At 39.8% G+C, this 27,100-nt stretch overlaps 1 protein-coding gene across 1 annotated transcript in view; it reads right to left on the minus strand.

Moving 5' to 3' along the window:
* The window catches only part of CCDC80 (coiled-coil domain containing 80), a 53,526-nt gene that overhangs the window by 23,911 nt on the left and 2,515 nt on the right, over nt 1-27,100 (minus strand). The window contains exon 2 of the mRNA XM_007947432.2: nt 16,067-16,223. Within this exon, the coding sequence (XP_007945623.1) occupies nt 16,067-16,223 (157 nt within the window). The remainder of the gene's footprint in view (nt 1-16,066; nt 16,224-27,100) is intronic.

Here is a 27,100-nt window from a genome sequence, read left to right on the forward strand (position 1 = left end):
TAACAAATGCTGGTGAGGTTGTGGAGAGATTGGAACTCTTATGCACTGCTGGTGGGATTGTAAAATGGTACAACCATTGTGGCAAATGGTATGGTGTTTCCTTAAAAAAAACTGAAAATAGAAGTACCATCTGACCTAGCAATTCCATTACTAGGAATGCATCCTAAAGAGTTGAGAGATAGAGCATGAACAGACATATGTACACCTAGGTTCATTGCAGCACAATTCATTATAGCAAAGAAATGGAAACAACCTAAATGCCCATCAACGGATGAGTGGATAACCAAATTATGGTATATGCAAACAATGGAATTCTATGCTATATTAAAGAACAATGAGGGATACATGAATTATCTCACAATGTGGACGAACCTGGAAGACATTATGCTGAGTCAGATAAGTCAATCACAGAAGGACAAGTACTGTATGAGCCCATTACTGTAAAAAGACAAAGAAGGATTGCTTGGGAAAGGGAACTCACTTGGTAGCTTACTGGGATGGGGAGGGATTAATTACAGTCTAGTTAGGGCCTACACGCTGACATGAGTAGGGGGAGGGATATACGGGAAGGATCTGTGACCACCATGATAACATTAGGAAATGGGAGGACACTGAATTGTGCACATAAGAGATAGACAACAGATGCTAATACCAACCAATGTGTCCACAATACTGCATTGCCATTAACACCAAACACCAGGCTACAGATAAACAGCTGAGATGATCAGATGGGGTCAGTGAACAGAAGTATACTTAGACCAAGGACAGATTCAGCTGAGGCTAATCTTGCACAGACACTAGTGATACAAAATACCTGCAGTCCTTACAGAAACAATAGAAGACAGACACAGAGTAATCCCTCACAGACAACCAGACACTAGGGGAGAGAGATCCAACAGATCTATTGTCTCAGGACCATAGTACTGGGGGACACCAGACGCAATTGGCACAACAAAATACAAAAAAACATTGTTCCACATCCTACATTGGTGAGTAACGACCAGGGTCTTAAAAGCTTTCAAGCAGACATCTAAGATGCAGCTAATGGTCTCCTAGCATAGGAAGGGAAGAAGAATGCAAACAAACAAACAAAAAATACAAGGGCATTTAGAACCAATCAGCCATAGGACACGATGGCCCTCGAGACCAAAAGAACTAGATAGTGCCGAGCTACCAATGCCAACCACTCAGAAAAGAATCAAATCTGGAGATACTGGATAAAGTGGGAGGGAAAACATGGAACAAAATCCCAAAACTCGATAATGATCAGAATTACTGGTCAGATGAAATCTGGTGAGACCCCCAATACTATGGCCCTGGAATACATTCTGCGCCTGAAATAAAACACACCCCCAGGGGCTGGCTCTCAGCCCAATAGTTAACAAGATGTACAGGCAGACCACTCAACCCAGGATGATGCACCCTCATACTCTATGGTAATATATCCCTTAGAGCAATAGAACACAGGACACCAGAGGACCAAAATTCACATTGAGGAAATGCAGGACAAACAGGAAAGCATAAATATGAGGGGTATAGGGGGAGGGCTACAAGGTAGGGAGGGAAAAAGATGGGGTTAGGGTTGGACATGGTAAATGGGGAATGAAACTAAATGTACACATAAAATTAAACGTAAAACAAGCTCTTAAAATAAATAAAATTTAAAAAAAAAAGAGGAAAAAAAAAAGAAAATACGTTCCAGGGATATGTGTAAAAGAAAAAGTCTGGAAGGATACACCAAACCAAAACCAAACATACTGCTGTCGAGTTGGACCTGACTCATAACAACCCCTCCTCGAGTTTCCGAGGCAGTATCACTATGGAAGTAGATTGCCCAACCTTCTTTCTGAACAGCTGATAACAATTTGCCTCTGGGGAGTGGGATGTGAGGCAAGGTAAGATGGATAATTTCACTTATTACTCTATGGATGTCTTTATTTAAATTTTAAGAATTACTTTGTAATTAATAAATATAATAAATAAATATAAATATAATAACTATAATAATAATTGTTTTTGTTGTTAGTTGCCGTGGAGTCAGTTCTGATGGTGTGCAGAGTAGAACTGCTCCATACGGTTTTCAAGGGCAAACTTTCAGAAGCAGATCACCAGGCCTATCTTTCGAGATGCCTCTGGGTGGGTTGGAACTGCCAACCTTTTGGCTAATAGTCAAGTGCTTAACTATTTGTGCCACCCAGAGGCCCCAACAACAACAACAACAAATTTGAAAATAACTAAAAAAAAGTCCGTAACAGTTTAATGTGCAGTTCTAAGATTTTACAAACCAGATTTTATCTTCCCCTTAAAAATTACTATTCCCAGTACACATTCATTTTTTCTTTTGTTTATTCAACAAAATAATTATTGCTGGTGACCTTGTCAGGTTCTGCGCTAGGTACTAGGTTCAGAGATAAGTAAGTCATGATCTGTGACCTCAGAGAGTTCAACTTCCTGGTTAGAACCAAAATTAGTCCATTAGCACCTACCTAATGTGAAATCAAACAATGTCTTGCATTGATGAAATCTGCTGCAAAAGACCTCTTTAAAGTGTTAAAACTAAAGGTGTCACTTTGAGGACTAAGATGCACCTGACTCAAGCCATGGTATTCAAAATTGACTCATATGCATGCAAAAAGTGGAAAATGAATAAGGAAGACTGAAGAATTGATGCCTTTGAATTATGGTGTTGGCAAAGAATATTAAATATACCATAGACTTCAGAAGAATGAACGAATCTGTCTTGGAAGAAGTACAGGCAGAATGCACCTTAGAAGTGAGAATGGAGAGATTTCATTTCATGTACTTTGAACTTTATCCCTGGAGAAGGACATCATGCTTGGTAAAGTAGAATATCAGCGAAAAAGAGGAAGACCCCCAATGAGATGACTGACCCAGCGGCTGCAACAATGGGCTCCAACATAGATATGATTGTGAGGACAGCACAGGATGGGGTAGTGTTTTGTTCTGTTCTACATAGGCTTGCTGTGAGTTCAAACTGACTTGATGGCACCTAACAACAACAACAATGTGAAATAACAAAGACCATTGAATATCTGAGATGGAAGGAAGTTGTATATGCTTGTTGTTGTTGTTGTTTGCCGTCGAGTCGGCCCCGACTCATAGCGACCCCTCCTTGGGTTTCCAAGGCAGTATCACTACGGAAGTAGGATTGCCCAACCTTCCTTCCAAGGAGTGGCTGGTGGGTTTGAACCGCCAGCCTTCTGGTGAGCAGTCAAGTGCCTTAGGCACTATGCTACCAGTATATGCTAGTAGATTTAAAAAATGGCCCCAATTCTTCACCTCTCCAGATTCCTATGCATTTGCTCAGTAACTCTGCATGAAGCTCCCTGATAAGATGAAAGGGTTGAGCTGTCCCACCTGTTGGTTCTGAGCTTACCTGTGTGACTTGCTTTGGCCAATAGATGTTAGCACAAGTGACACAAGCACAGGGTGGAAATAAGCTTTCATACTGGAGATTGCTGTTGCCTGTGCTATCACCATGAAAACATATCCACAGTAGCCTGTTAGAGGATAAATCAAACCAAATTATCCCACTCTCATCCTAGCCAAGGCTATCTTAGATCAGCCAACAGCCAGTAGACCCCCAGACATGTGTGCAAGCCCAGCCATGATGAGCAGAATTGCCCATCCAACCTTAAACTAAAGGCAGATGCATAAGCAAAATCTAGCCCAGCCCAGCCCAGCCCAGACCAACTGAATCCAATAGGCTTGTGACTAAATGAATGTCTATTGACATATGGCATTGAGGTTTGTGCAATATTGTCATATAGCCTTTTTGTGATAATAGAAAACTGATACAGAAATTATCTGTCCCAATCTAGTCACTTGATCTTGTATGTTGATGGTTCTATTGTTCTAATGAGTGTAACTAACTCCCTGGTGGTATTGTTCACCTTATGTTGTTGTTGTTATGTGCTATCGAGTCAGACCAACTCATAGAAACCCCTCCTTGGGTTTCTGAGACAGTATCACTACAGAAGTAGGTTGCCCCTTCTTCCTTCTGAGGAGTGGCCAGTGGATTTGAACCGCCAGCCTTCTGGTTAGCAGTCAAGTGCCTTAGGCACTACGCTACCAGAGCTCCCTGTTCACTTTATAGGCTTGCCTATTGTTTAGCTGAAAGTTGAGCTTTTCAATTTTAGATTTAAAAGGTGTCTAAGGGCCATACTTTTGGAGGTTCCACCAGTCTCTATAAGACCAGTAAGCCTGGTCTTTTTTAAGATTTTGAGTTTTGTTCCACGTTTTTCTCCCAATGCATCCAGGACCTCCTATTGTGATCCCTTTCCAAGCAATCAGCAGTGGTAGCCAGACACCATCTAGTTCTTCTGGTCTCAGGGTTATGAAGGCTAGGGAATGAAACTAAGTAATAGTAGTGAATACTGTGGTGTGCTGCTCATATCGACCCTTCACTTCCAGTACTGAGGCTACTTGAATGTTTGCAACTCAGTCCCTCTCTGAGAGTTTGCTCTTCATTGAAGAGAGCTAATTCAACTTCTGATGCAGTGGGGCAAGGGCCCTTCTTGCCCATGTTGTTGTTGTTGTTATGTGCCATTGAGTCAGACCTGACTCATAGCGACCCCTCCTTGGGTTGCCAAGGCAGTATCACTATGGAAGTAGATTGCCCAACCTTAAAAAAAAAAAAAAAAATTCCAACTCCATTGCAGTTCAAATTCTCCCTTAGTCTAATGTTGTATCCCTCACCCCTCATAGATATTGTTCCTGAGAACACTTCTTATTAACCTCCTGCACACAAATCTCAGAGTCTCAGAGTCCATTTCCCAAGAAACTAAACCTATGACCAAACCAAAAAAAAAAAAAAAAAAAGACAAAAAAACAAGGCCATCGAGTCAATTCCAACTCACAGTCCCTATTGGAAATCCCTATTGGATTTCCGAGGTGGTAAATCTTTATAGAAGTAGACTGCCTAGTCTTCCTTCCATAAAGCGGCTCGTGGGTTTGAACCACTAACCTTCTGGTTAGCAGTCAAATGCCTTAGGCACTGCACCACCAAGAAATGGCATGACTTGCTTGAGTTCATACTGTGAGTTAATAGTGGAGTGAGGGTTGTGACTGAGATAATATGATCTCACCCCTGTCCAGTGCCTTCTCTACAATACTGAAATGCTTCACCTTCAAAGGGTAGAGAGGACCCAGGACTAAGATCTAAGCCAAACTTTGTTCTACTACAATATAGCAAGAAACTAATACTATGGTCTTGGTTTCTCCTTTCAAGCCAAATATTTTCTGAAATGTTTTGATCAAACATTAGACAAAAAATTTCTACATTCCCAGACTACAGAAATGGCTGCGTCTCAAATGAATGTTTGTGCTAAGTAGGAGAACCTACCAATGAACGACAATAAATTCAATTATCAACACTGAACCTAACTAGTGGGGCTACTCTATAGTAAGCCAGGGTCCACATCAGGCCAAATTCTGAGGAAACTACATGATACAAAGCCAGCTTGGGTCTCCAGCAGCTTCTTCTGCCACACGTCGCAGTTATTCTCTGCATCCTGTTTAAATTGGCAGCTTCTTGTTAAATTTATCCAGGTACTGCCAAAACTCACTAGGCCTCATCAAGGGCTGAAGGACTTAGAATAAAAAAGGAAAAAATATTAAGAAACATCCTATAAACTGTCCACATGCTCCTGGCTTAGCTAAAATGATTCACAAAGTAGCAACAGGGGTCTTAAAAACTTGTGAATAACTATTGATCTCTCCTTGTCCTAAGCAAAGAAGAATGAAGAAAACCAAAAATGCAAGGAAACATTTAGTACAAGGAATAAATGTGAACCCTAGCCTTCATGACCCTGAGACCCAAAGAACTAGATGGTGTCTGGCTTCTACTGCTGACTGCTTGGAAAGGGCTCACAATAGGAAGTCCTGGATTCATTGGGAGAAAAATGTGGAACAAAACTCAAAATCATAAAAAAGACCAGGCTTACTGGTCTTATAGAGACTTGTGGAACCCCCAAGACTATGGCCCTTTAGACACCCTTTAAACCGGAAGTTGAAAAGCTCAACTTTCAGCCAAACAATAGACAGGCCTAGAGGTGAACAATGCCACCAGGGAGTTAGTTACACATTCATTAAAACAATAGAACAATCAACATACAAGATCAAAAGGGTGACATTTGCTCAAGGATAAAGCTAAGAAAGCAGAAAGAATAGGAAAGAAGGAAAAATGGAAGTGATAAACATGGGGAAAATGGGAAGAGTGCTGGAACATTGTAGGGATTGCAGTACATATTACAAAACAAAATGTGCATGAATTGTTGGATGGAAAATCAGTTTCTTCTGTATACTTTCAACAAAACCACAATAAAAAACTTAAACTAAAATGATTCACAGATCAAAGCCAATGTGGTAGGATTTGGTCATTCCATACAGCCTGTCCTTCATGCCTGACATTATTATAGCTAGAGAGAGTGAATTCTTGCATGTTGGTAAGAACCTACCTCAGAGTGAACATGGAATGTTTGCCTAGGTCCTCATCCTTAAAGAAACCCAACCCCAACTTCAGTGGTCAAATTCAGGTAGTAGTGGAATGTGTTTGCCCTCTCACGTTTGATTATAGATAGCAATACTCCTGCAGAAAAATTCAGGTTCTACTACAAATTATTAAGAACCAACTGTGTGCCAGGTGTTGTGTTCAAAGCTTTCATTTGCTTCTTCTCTGGGATATCCATGGTCTTCTCCCTCCTGCCCTCCATTCCCTAAGTTCAGGCCATCCCACCAAAGATGGACTACTTCAGCCTCTCCTATGGCTTCAGACTTTCGCTCTCTCCTCTAGCAGTTTTCTAAATTATGATCCACTAGTCACCTTCATCACAATCACCCAAAGTGCTTGTTAAAAGTACAATTCTTAGATCTTGACCAACTGAATCAAAATTGCCGGTGGTGAGACCTAGGAATCTGCATTTTAATAAGTTCCTGGGTGGTTCTTATATACGTTAGGACAGAGAGCTACTCACAGGATAAAACCCAAACCCTTTAGTATTGCCTGTAAAGCCACTTTTGACCTGGATGCACCCTATCTTAGATAGCTTATCTCACTCTTCCCCCATTATGCTCCAACTCTCTATTTTTAGTCTCTAGAAACATTCCCTCCTTTTTCTGGAATGCAATTCCTGCTTTTGTCCACATTCCAAAACAAACCAAGCCCACTGCCATCAAGTCAATTCTAACACACGGCAACCTGATAAGACAGAAGAGTACCACCTTATAGGGTTTCCAAGGCTGAGTTCTGGTGGCTTAGTGCCTAAGGTATTTGCCTGATAACCAGAAGGGTGGTGGTTCAAACCCACCAGCTACTCCTCAGAAGGAAGTTTGGCCAATTTACTTCTGTAGTGCAACTGCCTCGGAAACCCAAGGAGAGGTCACTTTGACTTGGATCTGACAGTGTGTTTGGTTTTGGTTTGGAAATTTTTACAGAAGCAGACTGCCTCATCTTTCTCCTGCAGAGAAGCTGCTGGGTTTTGCAAACCTTTTTGTTAGCAGTGGAATGAATGCCTTAACCACTGTGCCTCCAGAGCTCATTCTTGTCGACGTGGAAACTCCACATTACATGAGCAACCTTTTTTTGCCTCACGTGTGCACTCATAATATTGCTGCATTCTTCTGTGATGATGTTTATCATTTTGCATTGCCACTAATTATTTACATGCCTATCTTTCCACAAAATATGAACAACTCTACAGCAGTGAATGAGTCTTTGTTGTGTTTTATATCCTCAAAGCCTACCTAGTACAGTTCTTGACACATAATAGGCACTCAGTAAAGATTTCATAATCACACACTCTCGCCTAATAAAGATATCACAGGAAAAAGAGGGTAGTGAGCTATAAGGTAAAGAAGCTGAGAAATTTGAATCTGTGTAGAAAACCTACCATCACAACTTCTTATTTTCCCTTGACCCTGTGAGATCACAATGAAGCCAGTGTGACGTGACTTGAGGAAAACTACTAGCTGTTGTCAAGTCTATTCCAATTCGTAGTGACCCCATGTGTGTCAGAGCAGAAATGTGCTCCATACGATATTCCAGTGGCTGATTTTTAGAAGTAGATCATCAGGTCTTTCATCTCAGATGTCTCAGGGTGGACTTGAACCTCTAAGCTTTCAGTTAGCAGTTGAGTGCACTAATTGTTTAACCCAGGGATTCCAATTTGAGAAAACCCTCATATATGTTTATTCACTAAATTTATATTTTCATGTGTTGTTGTGGTGTTGTTATGTGCCGTCGAGTCAGACCCAACTCATAGCGATGCCTCCTTGGGTTTCTGAGATTGCCCAACCTTCCTTCCGAGGAATGGCTGGTGGGTTTGAACCACCAGCCTTCTGGTTAGCAGTCAAGTGCCTTAGGCACTACACTACCAGTATTAGGTCTTTTTAATAAAACATATTTGTAAGGTATTTAAAATACAATTATTCTATAAGAAGTCTGTACAGATGAAAAAATCTCTTGGTTGTACTTTGGGTAAATTGGAGACAAAGACTCTAGCAGAACTGAATTGCTTTTCTCTTAATAATATTCGTGGGATTGCTGAGAAGTTTATAATAGACTGTTTTAGTTAGGATAATTCTGCTTACAGCTACAGAATTTATCTTCCTTTTGGTTGCAAACAGATAAATTCAAGAGACTTTGTCTGCATGTTATCTTCTTGCTTCCATTTTATGAGAGGGCCATTATTCTACCTACCACAGCATTGTTGGATGAACGGTCAGATTGAATCCATAGGTGATATAACTTGGCCATTTCTGACCCCAAAGCTGCTGCTGTCATACTCTAAAGAGAACAACTTGTCAATCAATGAAAATTGTGTCATGCCCAGATGGCCCTAGAGAGTGAATCCACTAAACCTTAAAAGTTATTTAATAAGTCAATCACAGGACAAATATTGTATGAGTCCGTAATTATAAAATAAGTCAAAGAAAGTTTTACAAAGGGAAGGAAATTTTCTTTGTCAGTTACCAGGGATGGGAGGAGAGGGACAAGGAGGGAAAATAGATGGATAGTTAAGAGACTGGTGTTGATATGGCTGAAGAGAAAAGCAATATAACAAAAGTGCATGACTAACACAGGAGGTATGAACAATAGAGATGAATACTATTGCATATACAGTGCTGCATTGTTAGTAACAGCAAACACTAATCTATGGGAGGATACACAGGTAGACAGACAGGCAAAAAGATCAGGTATGGATAGGTAAATGGGAATATACCCATGACCATACACAGATTTCACAAACAATATTCCTACATATATATTTGTACGTGCTATAAAAATGGCAAACACCAACAACCAACATAAAAATGTCCATAAGCAATTTAAAGCTAATAGGGGGCAAAGTTAGGATAACTTCTTAGCCACAACTAAACACCTTAAGGAAGTGAATTACTGACCCTGCAACCTGGGGTCCATTGTCATGGGGAACAACAAGCTTAATTGGCACAACACAGTATACATAAATATCATTCTACATCTTGCTTTAATGAGTAGTAACTGGGGTCTCAAAAGCTTGTGAGCTGCCATTTAAGATGTGACTATTCATCTCTTATCCTCTGGAGCAAAGAAGAGTGAAAAAAATCAAATGCACATAGAAACAGTTAATTCAAAGGAATAACAGATCATAACAACCTCAGACTTTATGATCTTGAGACCAAAAGAACTAGATAGTGTCTGGCTACCAATACCAACCATTCAAAAAAGGATGAAAATTGGAAATCCTGGATAGAGTGGAAGAGAAAATGTAGAATAAATTAAAACAAACAAACATAAAAAAAGACCAGGTTTTCTGGTCAGATGAGACTGGTAGTACCTCCAAGACTGTGGCACCGAGTTACCCTTCAGGCCTGGGATTGAACTGACTCCTGTGGGTTAGCTCTTAACCAAACAATAGACAGACTTATGAGTCCAACTACATCAGGGCAATGCACTCCTTGAAACAATCAACCAAGGGAGATCAGAAAGGTTGCATTTGCACAGGGAAAAAGACAGGGAGGCAGGAATGCATAGGCAAGAAGGACATAGGGAAAGGGTAACTACAGGAAGGAAGTGGAGGAGAGCTGTTACACTGCAGGGAATATAATCAGTGTCACAAAACAAATTGTGAACTGTTGAATATAAAACGAATCTGCATTATAAAAATTCAAATCATAATAAAAAGTTAAAAAGAAGTAGTTTAAAATTTACCCAAATAACATATGCATAAATCTTTCTTCTTTTTCCACAAATATTTCTTGACTTCCCATGTTACTCAAGTAAACTTTAAATTCTTTGTCCTGATATTTAGTCTTCTAAAATCAGATGTCAAATTACATTACCAGAATGTAATTAGAATTCTAGTCCAGTTCTATCCTAGACCTAACCTTCTGCTCTAGCTGAAAATCAGAATAACCTGAACAATATTTTAAAATACAGATTCCTAAACTCTATTCTCAAGCTAATAAATCAGTATCTTGGATGGAGAGAGAAGTTGGGAGTTTGAATTTTCATTCTAGTTTATACAGAGAACCTATAAATTGAGATGAAGAAGACCAAATAGAAAAATGTGCAAAGGACACTAAAAAAGAAATAGAAATGCTCCTTAAACATATGAAAAGGTGTTCAGTTTTACTCATAAATAGAGAAATGTAAGTCAAGACTACCCTGTACTAGGCTAAGACTTTTCACATGTCAAGTTGGTCAAAAGTTTGATCATACACTCTATTGGAGAGGTGTGGGGAAACAGATACTTATATTTTGCTGATTGGATTGCAAAATGATACAACTTGTATGGAGAGAAATCTGGAAATATACCCAAACTAGATACATTTCCATTTGACCCAGGAATCCTACTTCTTAGCATTTGTATTTAATGCTACATCCAGGTACACAGAGTGACATATGTATAAGGTTATTAATTATTAAAAAGTCTATAATACCAAAATATTGAATATAGTCCAAGTGTCTATCAGTAAGGGACTGGTTAAATAAGCCAGTACAATCTCAAAAAAGCCTGATTGAAAGATGACAAAGATTTCTATATACTGTTATGGAAAGACCTCTGTTATAGTTATTAGGTGCCGTCAAGTTGGCTCCGACTTATATCGACCCTGTGTAAAACAGAATGAAACACTGCCTTGTCCTGAGCCAGCCTCACAATCCTTGCTATACCTGCACCCATTGTTGTAGCCACACTGCCAATTCGTCTTGCTGTGGTCCTTCCCCTTTTTCTCTGACCCTGCACTTTCCAAAACCAAACCAAACTCACTACCGTTGAGTCATTTCCAACTCATAGCAACTCCTCCTTGGGTTTCCGAGGCAGTATCTCTACAGAAGTTGATTGCCCAACTTTCCTTCTGAGGAGTGGCTGGTGTGTTTGAACTGCCAGCCTTCTGGTTAGCAGTCAAATGCCTTAGGCATCACGCCACCAGAGCTCCAAGCATGATATCCTTCACCAAGGAATTGTCCCTTCTGACAACATGATGAAAGTAGGCACGACAAAGTCTGGCCATTTCCAAGGAGGAAAGACCTCTAAGAAATATTTTCAGTAAAAAGTGTAAGATGTAGAACAGTACACATAGTATATTTTGTGTTAATGGAGTCCCTGGGTTGTACAAATGGTTAAGTGCTTGAGTACTAGCTGAAAGGCTGGTAGCTTGAACGCACACAGAGGCACCTTGGAAGTCAGTCCTGGCAATCTACTTCCTAAAGTTCACAGCCTGGAACACTCTATCTCTACTCTGCACACACAGGGTTGTCCTCAGTTGGAATCAATTCAATTGCAACTAGCAACAATATTTTGTATAAATATAAAGGGAATATATTTATTTATATATTTGTATTTGCATAAAGCAACACTAAAACAATATAAGGAAGAAGGAATCATGCAAATGATTACCTATAGGGACAAAGAGTAACAGGGTAACAGGTCAGGAGAGAATGCAAGACTAGTCTGCATATAACTTTTCATATAGCTTTGACTTTTGAATCCAGAAAACAGATTATCTATCTAAAAGTTAAATAAAAACCAAAAAGATCTTTATAGAGTCATCACCTATCAAAAAATCTTTTCATTTTTAAAGTCACCTCTATTAAATCAACACACTTTTCAAAATTCTATGATATTTACAATACCTTCTCTAATGATTGCAATTGGAAAAGCTCATCTACCACCACATCATTCAAACACTTGTTTGTGCATTTGACTTATCAAGCACTTTTCATGCCTTGATGGGTAAGGGCTGATCTTGACACTGATATGCTTGATTTTACAGGCAGCAAAGGCAGTGGAATAGGAGGACTGAACACTTTAGGAGAGAGTTCTCTAATCTCTAGGACACAGAACGATTGATCAAAAAAGACTGAATAAACAGAAAACAGCCAGCATCTGGACATCTGAGCACTTACCCAGCCTCTCCTGCTGCCAGGCATTGCCACCACTGATGAAAGGAGGAGTTGAGGGCAAAAAGTCAATTTTTCAGGAAAGCTCCTGAGGAAAAGCAGCGGTTTTTTTGGGTTGTTATGGATCCTTATGATTCCGAGGCTTGTCCATAAAGAACAATTGTCTTCAGCAGGATCAAAGACCAAAAAAGAGTATTTCAGGCTACCCACAGTCAAAATGTATTCTATCCTTCTCACTTATAAAATTTGTTTAAAATCCATCTATGAGTTCCTTACTCCTAGAATTTAGGCATCAACACACCCTCTCTTTTTGTTATCTTATTCCATCTTCCAACTTTTCTACCTCTCTTTTTATCAATTATCCTCAAACTCTCCTTCCTTCAAAAGAAGCTATCAAAGAATTCCTGTTGCCCCCTAAGTTTTTCTAGGTGTGTTCTAGTCCTCAAGATTGGTGGCCAAATACCAATGTCAAAATATTTTTCACCTCTGTATTTTGCTAAGAAAGAAACATGTTTACTTCATTCTTGCCCCACTTCTCTTTTAATTCTATAGTGAAGTGTTTTGAGCCAGCAACTTCTTTCTATCTATAAAAAAACAAAAAACAAACTCACTGCTGTTGAGTTGCATCCAACTCATAGTGACCCCTGCTTGGGTTTCTGAGGCTGTATCTCTACGGAAGTAGATTGCCCAGTCTTCCTTCTGAGGAGTGGCTGGCACCAGCCTTCTGTTTAGCAGTCAAATGCCTTAGGCACTACACTACCAGAGCTCCCACCAGAGCTTAGGGAGAACTTTATCTATAATCTATCCTCTTAACACAAACACTCCTGTCCTAGATTGACATTTAAAATACTACTAGCAATTAAGAACATATTTATACGTTATGCCATTGTAAACCCTTGAATATAATGTACGTAGTGCTGGGCTGTCTCTCATTGGAATTTGCTAAAGCATACATAACTTTCTTTAGGCGAATGCCTGAAATCTTAGGATAAGTTTCCTGGTATTCTTAGGTCCATCACTGATGTTCCAAATACACTGAGTAAGGTGGAACAGCTGGTGAGTAGAGCTGACACTGTAGTTGGCTATGAGCCACTATAATCAAGGCCCAGTAAAAGTCTAGAAGAGCAGAGAGTACTTGATTTATTTTTAAAGAAAGTAAGGCCATCTGATAGATTTCCAGCTGAAAACTGGTCAAGGCTGGAGTTTGGTTCAATGAGACCATAATGCATGCCAATTCTTATTTTCCCATGGCTGACTGTCAGCTTTGGCCCAAAATGCTACAGCCTTTCCCATAAGGCTAACCTGGGACATGACACAAGAAAAGAAAGGCCTTTCAGGAATTAGATGAGTAAGTGAAAGGCTTCCAAGTCCAGTCCAGACTGCCAGTCAGCGAGGCAAACACTCAAATCATAATACCTGATTTACAATAGGCAGAAAAGAGAACCTCAGCTCCTCTATAATTCATACTCAATCTAGATGTCCAGAAAACAGTGGTATTATGCTATCAAATTTGCCAAGTCAACACCAGATGCTTATAATAGTTAGGAAAATATAAAGTTTGAGGTGGAAGATATAGTTATTTTTCCAAACTTCTCTGAAATAAGGAATGAGAATACTTTGTGTAAGGGCTGGTGAGTAACACATGCGACACTGGGAATACCTGGTCAAGGATGGCTTTCATCACCAGCTAGTGCCAGTCTCTGTGCCTGATTGAATATTTACTTCCTTTCTAGACATCTGGAATATAATTAAGCTCACTGGCTTATGCTACTATTTGAAAATCCAGAAAGCAAATGGTTTGAATCCCAGTTAACCACTAAATATTTGGCCTCTTAGTGTTAGTTTCTTGGGGTTCAATTTTATCACCAGTTATAGTAAAGCAGACTGACCTTGGAAGGCAGTTGTAAGGGCTCATGGGTAAACATGTTATGATTAGGAGAAAGCAAGTACAATATTTTGCCATTTTAAGTGCTCTAGTTCTTGTGGAAGAGTCCCTGAATAGTGCAAATGGTTAAGAATTGGCTACTAGCTGTAAGGTTGGCAGTTTGAACTGCCAAAGGTACCTTGGAAGAAAGGTCTGGGGATCTGCTTCTGAAATGCCACAGCCATAAAAACCCTAATGAGCATATCTCTACTCTGCACACATGGGGTTATCATGAGTCAGAGTTAACTTCACAGCAATTGATTTGGTTTGGGTTTGGCTGTCCCAGTGACTGCTCATTGACCTCCATACTTGTCTAATCAACTGACCACAATAATAACATTCACCTAATGAGTGCCTACAATGTGACAGGCATTTGCATACATTATATCGTGTAGTCTTCGCCAGAGCCTGTGAAATAGAAATGAACATCCTCTAGGCTGAGACTAGAAGGTGACTTACCTAAGGCCATACAGCAAATAAATCGTGGCTCTGGATTTGAACTCTTACTTAGACTTCAGAACCTCTCTTTGCGTTTTGTATGAGTGAATGACTTTTATTGTTGCTGCTGTTTTTGTCAAGGACACTTTCCTTTTTCATTCTCTTCCTCAAACATATATATACAGCAGAAGAATGAATGCCCCGTTGTGTTCACAGGTAAACCAGTCACTGATACACAGTGATTTATGATGGGACATTAGAAAGGATGCTATTTATTTTCCTTTGGATTTATCTCAGGGGAAAGTGAGCTAATAAATGTAAGTCATAATCTGTTGCTGTTGAATCAATTCTGACTGTTTCCAAGTAGAACTATGTCAGAGTACAACTGTGCTCCGTAGGGTTTTCAATGGCTGAGTTTTCAGAGATAGATCACAAGATCTTTCTTCTGAGGTGCCCCTGGGTGGACCCTAGCCTTCAGTTAGTAGCTGAGTGTGCTAAACATTTACACCACCCAGGGCCTACAAAAGTAGATAATGCATGTAGGAAAAAAAGTTTTAAAAAAGAACATATCCCTAGAAATGAAATAAAATAAACTATGTGAATTGTACTTTGGACTTCTGAATACGAGGTGTAACTGCTCTCAATGAGTTTTGCAATGTTCCCATGAGAACTGCACTGACTTAGATCTCAGCTGCTCAATGCTGAGCTGTAGGCTTCATGCATCTCCTATGCATCATTAATACGAAAAATTGTGAGCATTCTAAATTCAGCCAAGTTCTTCTGCTTTCCAAAAGGACTCAGGCGCGGTTCAATCCATATTTTCAGAGACTTTTCACTTAACAGTTTCTCTCAGCCCTGGTTAACACCCTCCCAGCCTTGCCAGAAGTTGAGCACTTCCAAGGGTCTGGCAGGTCCCCACATCTGTGCATGAGTCACCTGTGGGAGGACAAGGTGGTGTTGCTCACAGGCAAGAAGACTCTGGATCCAAAAGAAATTGGCTCAATACCTCACTGGTTCTCCTCCCATTGTATTGCTTCTCTTGCTTTTGTCTATCTTACTGACCTTTAAACCATAGAGTGTTCACATATTTTTATGTTTTTCAGCACTGAAACTTAAACCAGAAAAATCTCTGCATGGTTTTATAAATAGGTAAGCAAACTGACCTGTTTTACTGCAGGGCAAAAAGGTCGTCCGGTCATCTGAATTCCCCTTTTGGTTCCCCACCCCACTCTACCCTTCTCATAAAGTTTATCTCCCCCCAGATATGAGAAAGACAACAAAAATTTTTTTAAGAGAACCTAGCTGAAAGTGGTCGATTTTCATGGTGCTGTTGTTGACAGGGCCGAAGATGGTGATCACGGAGATTTTCCTGGTGGCCATTTTGCAGAAACTTTCCAGATACTCATCTCGCTGTTGCACATACATGTTGTTTTCAGCCTTAGGAGCAGTGATCAGCTGGAGGTGGGTGAAGGCAAGCATAGATTAAATAACAGTGATAGTTTCACATAAAGGTAAAAGCTGAGTGAATGATTTAGAACAGAGGGCTGCTGGTGACTGATGTCCAAACCACTGCCTATTCTGCTGGGTAGTTAGCAAAATTAGGGCCAAGAAAGATTATTTTAAAAAGTTTTTTTTTTTTTTTCCTTTCCCAGTGGTACCAGACAGCTTGGAGTTTTTCACTCACTTCCACTATTTACCTTCATTACTTCATTTCCCTGTGTCTCGGTTTTCTTGTTTGTGAACTCTGTAGTAGGAAGATTTATTTTGCAAAGCTGTTGTAAGCTTACAGTATAATAAGTGTTCAACAAATATTTTCTCCCTTCCTTCATTTGATCTTTCTTGTCCCGACTGGCTGATCAGACATTCAGATTATGTGGTTACTATTGCCATTTCTTGTTAAACAGGGTTCAGAGTGTTTCATGTGCATGCCTTGCATACTATGGGACATTCTATGGCTTAGAGTATTTTATCTAGGCACTCTTGGGGAGAGTTTTTAGGACGGTTTTATGGCCTATGTTTTGTCATAGAAAATATTCATTGTCATGACATGCTTATTTGGAATGCCCAGTGAACAGCTTTTGATATTGGAGGATAGTTTTTGGTTCTTTCAGTCAGTCCAGCCTTCTCTCCAATTTAGGCCTCATATTTTTTATTTAGTCTCTTATCTTTCAACCTGAGAAGGCCTTAGCTCTTCTACAGTCATAGCCCCTGCCTTTTTCTGGGGAACAAGGGGGAAGAGAGAAATCGAAAGAGGTGTTTCAGTCACTAGCCATCTGGGAAAATATTTATTTTGTTATTTTGCATAAAAATGAGGATACTCCTATATTTTAGAGATCCTCTTGAACCTTCTCTCTAAGAATGTCTCCATGTTTTTGAGCCAGCCTAATATAAACGTCCTCGACTTTTAGTGACTTTTTTTGAGCCTTCTCCAATATCACCAGATTTTTCATGAGCTGAAACCAGAACTGTGTACCATATGCCATGAGTGAGTGGGCATGGTGCTTTCCACTTTGGAAGTGGAGAGATGTGAATTTTATTTTTCTAGCCCCTCCCGATGACACCAGCTAACTGGGCTAATGTTTGCAGTAAGCACTGTCTACTTACCCTTTCTTGATTCACCACTAAGCTCATAAGCAAGCCTCTTTTAATTACTTTTCCTTAAACATTTTCTTATATTTGACCACATACTAATTTATAAGGTACTTTTCTACTTACCCATCTAGCCTTATAAAATATTTCAGCGGTTTGTGGCTAATACCAGTACCAGTGCCAGTTGCTGTAAAAACAACTATCTCGTGGCAATACCGTATGTGCTAGAGTAGAAGTGTGCTCCATAGGGTTTTCAATGGCTTAATTTTTATAAAAATAGTTTGTGAGGTTTTTCTTCTGAGGTGCTTCTGAGCGGATTCAAAACCCTAACATTTCAGTTAGCAGCTCAGTGTGTTAACAATTTGCACCACCCAGTCTGGAATTTTTCTGAGGGGAAGACACCATGTTGTTAAACCTCTTCCAGATACGTTATCAAAAATACTTAGTAGCGCTGGTGCCAACTTCTCCCTGCTGCTTATTTTTCTCTGTCAGAGATGTGTTTAATGCTGCATGTGGGCTTTCCCTCCCAAGACTTCTTTATGCATGATGTTATCCCTCATGGAAATGAAGATGTGTTCAATGGCCTTAGAGTAGAACATTAACAAAGGTTTTCAGGATGAAGTTATTTTCTCCATTATTTATTTTAATTAGAAATGATATAGCTTATCTTTTATTTTTGTATATATGACTATTCAGATGGGCATGGTGAGTAGGAAATGCTTGTTTTAGAAACATAATTTCCCAGGGGAAAAAAATAATAATTGCTTATCCAAATTTATTCATTTATTCATATTTGTATGTGTGTGTGTGTGTGAGGTGTTGTTAAGTTGGTTCCATGCTTATATGTATGTTCAGATGGACATGCTGAGTAGGAAGTACTTGTTTTAGAAATGTAATTTCTCAAAGGGAAAAAAATATGACTTCCTCAAATTTACACATTTATTCATATTTGTGTTTGTGCATTAGGTGCTGTTGAGTTCGTCCTGACTCATTGTGCAACAGAATGAAACACTGCTCAGTACTGTGTCGTGCTCACAGTCTTTACTATGCTGGATCCCATTGTTGTAGTCACTGTGTCAATCCATGTAATTGAGTGCCTTCCTCTTTTTTGCTGAGCCTCTCTCTAGTTTACGAGCATGGTCCTTCTCTAGGGACTGTTCTTTCCTGATAACCTGTCCAAAGTACACATGGTGAAGTCTCCCCATCCTGCCTTCTAAGGAGCATTCTGGCTATACTTTTTCCAAGACTGATTTCTTTGTTCTTCTGGCAGTCCATGATATATTTAATGATCTTCACCAACACCGTACTTCAAAGCCATCATTTATTCTTCTGTCTTCCTTATTCATTGTCTAGCTTTCACCTCTGAGGAGATTGAAAATATCATGGCTTATGACACCTCTGCTTCTTAACATTTTAAAGAGGTCTTTTGTAGGAGATTCACCCTTTTGATTTGACTCAACAGCAGTGAGTTTGGTTTTTTTTTTTTTTTTTGGTTTGCTCCCATGGGTATTAATTGTGGATCTAAGTAAAATGAATTCCTTGACAACTTCAATCTTTTCTCCATTTATTTTGATGTTGCTTATTGGTCTAGTTGTGAGGATTCTTATTTTCTTGATGTTGAGGTATAATCCATACTGAAGGCTTTAGTCTTTGGTCTTCATCAGTAAGTGCTTCAAGTCATCCTCTCTTTCAGCAATCAAGGTTATGTCATTTGAATTTCATAGGTTCTTAATAAGTCTTCCTCCAATCCTCCACGTTCTTCTTTGTGTAGTCCAGTTTCTCTGATTATTTGCTTAACATACAGATTGAATAAGTGTGATGACAAGATACAACCCTGACACACAACTTCCCTGATTTTAAACCATGCAGTATCCCCTTGTTCTGTTCCAATGACTGCCTCTTGGTCTATGGACAGGTTCCACAGAAGCACAATTTAGTTCTGGAATTCCCATTTTTCAAAATGTTATCTATAAATTGTAATGATCCTGTGGTGTAGTAAATTATATAGTGTGGCTTTTCAAGCTGTAAGTCTTTGTAAACGCCTTGGTGGAATTTGCCATGTGCAACTGAGCAGCTCCTGATTGTTAAAGTTATCCACCTGGGGTATTTCTCTTGGGAGCAGGATAAAGTAACTTTTTGGAAAGTTCGCTCTCTCTCAGGTGTTTAGAATTCTGATGTTGGGATTGGTTAGTTTGGTCACTCTGCCAGGTTCAAAAGGAGCCCTCCTAGAGACAGAAGAAATCTCTCACTGCTGGTTGAGGGATGTGAGAGACACACATTGCTGAGAGAGAGATGTGAGAGACACAAACTGCTGAGAGAGACACTGAGAGACATGCACTGCTGAGAGAGCGAGAGAGAGAGAGACACCAAGAGACAAGCACTGCTGGGAGAGAGACTGTCAGCTGAGAGATGGCAGGCTGAGAGAGACTGAACACGTTCTTGAACTTAAATTGTAGCCTGTTGTTTCCCTAATAAACCTCATAATCTGTGAGTTCTGTCTGGCCATTGAAGAAAATTACTGAACCCAGCAGAGAGATGGTAGGTGCTGCAGGAGGAGCAGTTGGTGTCAGGATTGGTGAAAGAGCTGGATGGAGGCAGCATGTTTGACCTCACAGGAATAGGCTTTGGGCTACTGATGGTGATTCTTTCTTTTGCGGGGTTAGAAGAGGTCAGAAGATGTGGCCTCCTTGCCCCTTTGGCAGATCCAAACAGTCACATGCCTTTGCATAATCAATAAAACACAGGTAAACATCTTTGTGGTATGCTCTGTTTTCAACCAAGATCCATCAAACATCAGCAATGATGTCCTTCATTTCATGTTCTTTTCTGAATCTAGCTTGAATTTCTAGCATTTCCCTGTTGATGTACTGTTTCAACCAGTTTTTAGTTATCTTCAGCAAAATTTGACTTGCATGTAATATTAATGGTATTGTTTGATAATTTCTGCATTCTTTTGGGCTTTCTTTGGAACAGACACAAATATGGACTTCTTCTAGTCAGTTGGCCTTAGCCGTTAAAAAAGATGTAAGATGATTGTAAAAAAAAAAAATGGCAATTTTGATTTGGTTGTTTGTTTTAATTAGCTATATAAAATTTAAAAATATTTCTTCAGGCTTTGAGGGTAGCCAAATCTTGGAGTTTTATTTTCACTTAGCGTATTTTAGGTTTTTATTTTTGGCTGATCTTTGTTCATAAACACATTATTTTAAAATAAATAAAATGAGTGTTTAAATGAAAACATAAGACAGTCAAAAACAAATGTAAGAGGAAAATATTTACTGTTAATAATCTCACACTCTCTAGCCATAAGTCAGAATTGACTCAACAGCAATAGCTTTTTTTTTTTATTATTATTCTGAACTAGAAGTCCCTGGGTGGGGCACATGGTTAATACTCATGGCTGCTAACTACAAGGGTGGAGGTCGAATCCACCCAGAGGTGCCCTGAAGAAAAGCCCTGGTGATCTGCTTCAGAAAAAAATTAATCATTGAAAACCTTATGGAGCAAAATCTACTTTCACACACATAGGGTCACACCATGAGTCAGAATCAACTCAGTGGTAACTAGTGGTAGTGGCTAATTCTAAGTTAAGCATAAGCTTATACTTAGAATATATTTTGAGGATTCCCTGCAGCACACCTGCCCAGGTGCTAGCTAGATCACTGATAATTACCTGGCTCTATAAATTCAAAACCATTCATAACCCCCATTTCATTTATCTTATACTCTGACATGAATTCTTACAGCTCTCAGACAGACCATAATAAGACAGTCCCTCTAGTCTTCTTCCCCTTGTGCACAGTTAAGAAATTCACATAACTTTACCCTATTCTATGTAGCTCCTCCCCTGTAGTTCTGCAAACAGTAGCTTTATGCCATGGATACCCATTGGGAATCTGACATAAATCAATAAAGGTCTCTGATGTTTATTTTCACCTCAGGGTCTTGGCCCTAAGATGCCTTAACCTACTGGTGAGGTAACATTCATTTTGTATGACTCATTTTCTCACCTCTGACCTTCCACACACTATCTGTCACAATCTCTCTCTTGCTAACATTTTATCCTACTCCTACCTTACACAACCCTTCACCCCATACAACCAGACTGGTTTAAATTATGAAATGAAAGGAATCTTTGGCAGAGTGTCACCAGAAAAAGGGTGACTGCAGTCAAAATCAGAAGGCCTCCATTTTATTCCTAGTTCAACCTCTGTCTAATTTGTAGCCTTCAGAAACCCACTTAATCTTATGTACCTCAGCTTTCTCATCTTTAAAATGGAACAACTTCTCTTCCAAATTCATAAGGTTATTGTGAAAAAATATATGTGAACAGGCGATGCACACTCAAGCACCAAACAAAGATGGTGCCTCTAGATAGTTCACCTACATTCCTTTCTCTGCCACTGCCCGTACCACCTCCTTCACCTAGCAATCCCTCCTCATCTACTTCACATTATCTGACTCTGAGTCATTCCTCAAGTGCAACATTATCTTTATCTCTTTTCTAGCCCACAATGATTACTTCTTTCTTTTAATTACAGTTCTTATTGTCTGTGGGAGCTCTGGTGGTGTAGTGCCTAAGGCATTTGACTGCTAACCAGAAGGCTGGTGGTTCAAATCCACCAGCCACTCCTGGAAAAGAAGACTAGGCAATCTACTTCCATAGTGATACTGCCTCAGAAACCCAAGGAGGGATTGCTATGAGTTGGATCTGACTCCACGGCAGTGAAGTTGTTATTATTAATTTTTAAATTGTCTGTAGGAGCTCTGGTGGCATAGTGCCTAAGGCATTTGACTGTTAACCAGAAGGATGGCTGCTCAAACCCACCAGCCACTCCTGGGAAGGAAGACTGGGCAATCTGCTTCCATAGAGATACCAACTCAGAAACCCAAAGAGAGGGTGCTATTAGTCGGATCCAACTTGATGACAATGAGTTTGGTTTTGGTTTTTATTGTGTGTAGAAGGGGCCCTGTTGGTGCAATGGTTAAATGCTCAGCTGCTAACCAAAAGGTTGATGATTTGAACTCATCCAATATTTCCACTGGAGAAAGACTCGGCAATCTGCTTCCATAAACATTAAGCCTAGACATTCCTATGGGGAAGTTCTACTCTGTCACCAGGAGTCAGTATGAGTCGACACTGAGTCCAGGCATTTAACAACAACTCCACCATCATTTATGGAGTCCCTGGGTGGCATAAATAATTAATGCACTTGGCTGCTAATCAAAAGGTTGAAAATCTGAGTCCACTCAGAGGCACTTTGGAGCAAAGTTCTGTTGATCTATTTCCAAAAATTCAGTCATTGAAAACCCTATGGAGCATAGCTGTACTTTGACACACAAGAGGTAACCATGATTCAGAGCTGATGCAACAGTAACTTTTTTTTTTTTTTTAATTGTCTGTACTACTCACTGCTAACTGGAAGTCTGGCTGTTCATACTCACCAAACACTCCTCAGAAGGAAGATTGGGCAATCTATTTCCGTAGCGATATTGCTTCAGAAACCCAAGAAGGGGTCGCTATGAGTCGGATCCGACTCAAAGTCAGTAACTTTGGGTTTTTTGTATACTATTCACTTGGAATAAAGACTGGGCAATCTACTTCTGTAGTGACACAGCCTCAGAAACCCAAGGAGGTTGCTATGAGTTGGATCTTACTTGATGGCAGTGAGTGAGTTTATACTACTCACTTGGAACTTCTAGATTTCCTTGATTTATTATCTTTTATTTTATGTCACACCACCCTAACAAGAGTTTAAGTCCCTTAAGGAGCTGAAGTCCCAGGCTCTTTCACTGGGCCCCATGATGCTAGAAACACAAATGTTGGCCCATGTTCCTTAAGTTACATAGATCACTCCATAGCCAGAGGAGAGGAGAGGGGCTCACGGTGGTCCCTGGTTATAAATATCTAGACACAGCTCACTAGTGGCAAAGATCCTTTCCCTTACATTTCATCTGCTCCTTGACTTTGTATCAGGAAAAATAGAACAGGCTGTTCCTCTGTATACATTTCAGAGACTGTTTCCCTGTGTATTGACATCTCTGTCACATTCATTCCTTAGTTTGGCAGTATTTCAAACAGTGTTTAAAATGAAAACCATTTCCAGTTGCCTCTTCCTGAAAAGAGCATCCTAGAACTTTGCAGTAAACATTATTATCTGACAGTTGTGCTTGGCCTCTTTCCAGTTTGGTGGCAATAAATGAGGGAATGTATCATGCATTTAAAATTGTGTTGTGTTTTTTTTCATGTTTCTGTTCCAACTGGTTTGTTAGTTCAGTGAGCCTCAGAAGATAATGAAGCCAGTTTACATTCATAAAGGAAGCAAGCAGAAACAGGAAGATGCTACGTGGGAAGGTATTTTCAGCCTGTGATTATTCTAAGTACTGTGTTAAGCCCTAGAGTCCCTGAATGATGCAAACAGTTAACATGCTCAGCTGCTTCCTGAAAGGCTGATGACTTGAGTCTACCCAGAGAGGCCTTAGAAAAAGTCTGGATATCTACTTCAATAAATTCAGCCATTTAAAACCTTATGGAGTCTAGTTGCACTCTAACACACATGGGGTCACCATGAGTTGGAATTGATAAGGCAACTGATTTTGGTTTTAGGCTCAACACATTAGATTTTTACAGTACACAGAAAAGAACATTCAAGCTACTAAGGCAGAGTTTTTAATCCTTTTCTAAATTAAACCAAGTAAGTAGATTGTTGTCTCAACATCCAGATTTCCGAAGTGAGATTCAAAATATCAACTCACTTGAATTACAGGAGAGTCAGTCTCTAAAGAGTGCTTAAACTTGCACCTGAATTTACACAGTTCAGAACTATGAAGCCTCTTGACTGATGAGTTGATTAATCTCAGAGTCCAAAATGATGACTTTTGTCAGCTGTATTCTGTATAGGCTAGTGCTTTAGTGCACCATAGTCAACCCCATACTGACATCATGCCTTTGGAAGGATTAGGTTAACTGGGATTCAATCCATTGTCCTTGACTGACTGCTGGAAGAGCCAGAGATTTGAGGTGCAGACAACTAGCTGGGTATTAAAGGCAGAAAGTCCACATTTGTAGCACAAAATGTTGACAATATATTTTACCATTTATCCAAATAAGTCAAGGCTGAAAATGAATTTTGAAATGTGCAGATTTATTTAATAACAGGATGATATCTAGGTTCCCCCTTCACTTCATGACACTTCCCGACAGGAAGCTTATCCCCACAGAAAGGCAGATGGACAATGGCTGGAGTATGTGCTTTAAAATCAAGCAGATCTGAGTTCTAATACTAGCTTTGCCACATATTAACTATACATCTTGGGCAATTCCTCAACCTCCCTAATCTCTATTTCCTCATCTATAAAATGGGGTTTAAAAAGTCTTTTCTCATGGGGTTGTTGAGAGAATTAAAACCACAAAATTCTTACCATGCCCCTTGCAGGATATGCCCTTCTTTTTGTACAAAGTGAGAGGAAATGGTTTGAAGAATTTAATTCTGACTTAAGTACAGAACACTGAGTCCACCTGTAGCTTCTTTGAAAGTCTCTGTGATACCATTCACTCAATCATAAACTATACCATCATCACCAGTATTTCTCTAAGTAATTAGTAAAGTAATGATTATATGATTTCTTTTTTTCCCACAACTAAAGAATGCTATAAGTAAATGCAAAGCACGGTGGTTTATGATAAATTGTAGTTACCAAAAAGCCAAACTCACTGCCGTCGAGTCAGTTGAGTTTCCAAGGTGGTATCTCTAAGGAAGTAAACTGCCCAGTCTTTCTTCCGAGGAGTGGCTGGTGGGTTTGAACTGCCAGCCTTCTGGTTAGCAGTCAAAAGCCTTTGGCATTATGCCACCAGAGTTCCTAAATTGTAGTTAGGCCCCAGGTTACTGCAAAGCTGGAAAGAATTGCTGAAAGACCTGTACAATTACAGGAAACCTCATTAAAGTTTGTGCACATTGGGTTAAATTGAGACCATTTAGAGGAAATATGGTCAGCCCTTGAGCAGCTTGGAGAATGCTAAGGCTTTATGAATATTAATTGAACCCCTGAACTTCCTGAATAACATCAGCTAGCTTGATAGGAAAAATAAGTAGAAAAAGGGCAGCGGCATATCTACAGAAAGTAGAGCTCATGGTAATTAGTTTTAAATTGCTGGATGCTTTCACAGCTGGCCATGGAAGAGTCAATGGTTAATAGAAACTGCTCACTGGCACCCCCTCCTCAACAGGGACCCAGACCACATGCCATACCTGCCATACCTTAAATATGCCTCTGGACAAAGGATAAATGTCATCCAAAAAATCTTTCACCCAAAAACACAAGTTTTCACTCAGTCTGGTGAAAAAGACTCTTTTTTGTTCACCTTTTGATTTTTTATCATCTTTACCCCATCTTTTCTTTTCCAATTCCATTCTTACTTTAGTCATCATTCAAAAAAAAAAAAAAGTTAGCTCTTCAGAAAACAAATGTCTGACTAGGGAACATGGGGACAGCCAGACTGCAATGCCTCCCCTTGGTGCTTTCTAATAACAAACCTTGTTCTCTTGCTGGCCCCAAAGAGCCAACGTTGCCAAAAGCAATTGCAGCTTGTTTCTGCTTTGACTCACATGACATCAGCAGAAGCTGTCATTTGCATTTCATTTGCTATAAATTTATGATGAAGGATACATTAAAAGCAGAAAAGGCCCAGCTGGGCTTTCACTAAGTAAGTGAAGAGAAGAAGGGAGGAAAAAAAGGCATGACTCATATCAAGGATATGGTAGTGCAAACCCTTTTCTTTTGATTCACACACCAGGGGCAATGAAAGTATTTGCCAGAGGGTGCACAATTACATTTCTGGCATTTTACCCGTGATTTTTTCCCCCCCTCTGGTTAATCCTAACCATGAGCAGACTTTGCTTGCCCTGTTGGCTAAATGAATAACATTTCAAATGCACATTTAAGTTTTCGGAAGCCACTAAAGATCAGTGGACAACAGAGTCTCTCTTCCCAGGTCCTTAATCCAAACATAGCCCAGACTGAAAACTCAAAAGATGCCACCTGAGAAAAGCCTTGAGAGAAGAGTCACTATCTCTTTTGATGGGGACTCAGGGCAAGGGGTCGCCTTGTGCCTTCAGCAGGATGAGTGCTGTTCTTAGTGGCACATGATGGCTCCCTCCCATGCAGGTATCTGAGAGAATCATTCCTGACCAACGTTGTTGTTATTAATTGCAGTTGAGTCAATTTACTGATCTTGTATTTTGAATTAATTATATTACAATCTTTTTCTCCTTGACAGCTTAGAGTAAAAGGGCAGCATTAATAAGCTAGGAGTAGAAATCTTGAGGCACTAAAATAAGGAAGAAGGTGGTTCAGAAAGAAGCCCTCACTTTAGGATGGGGCTGATTCCTGCTCAAAGCCCTCCTTAGGTTTAACTAGACCCCATAGTGGCCAAGAGAGAGGATTACTGAGTTGGATCTATGACTTGCTCAGGATTATCAGTAATCAGTATTGCAGACAAAGCTAAAGTAAAGACAAGCTAAAGTAAAGACTGCTTGTCTGTCTTTTTCATATAGACAAATGTGCATAAATACACACATGTGAACATACATGCGTATGTTCATTTTATGGGGCCTCAGAGTACTAGAAATTGGAGCAATCAGCCCAGTTCTCCACTCTCCATTCCTTTGGTTTATTACTGGTAGCTTGGAAGTGATGAGAGGCAACCTTTAAAGGGAGAATAATTCTGTCAGCTGGTTTTACAA

The sequence above is a fragment of the Orycteropus afer genome, unplaced genomic scaffold, assembly GCF_000298275.1.
Source record: "Orycteropus afer afer isolate SDZICR_OR568_19922 unplaced genomic scaffold, OryAfe1.0 scaffold00184, whole genome shotgun sequence".
Lineage (NCBI taxonomy): Eukaryota > Metazoa > Chordata > Mammalia > Tubulidentata > Orycteropodidae > Orycteropus > Orycteropus afer.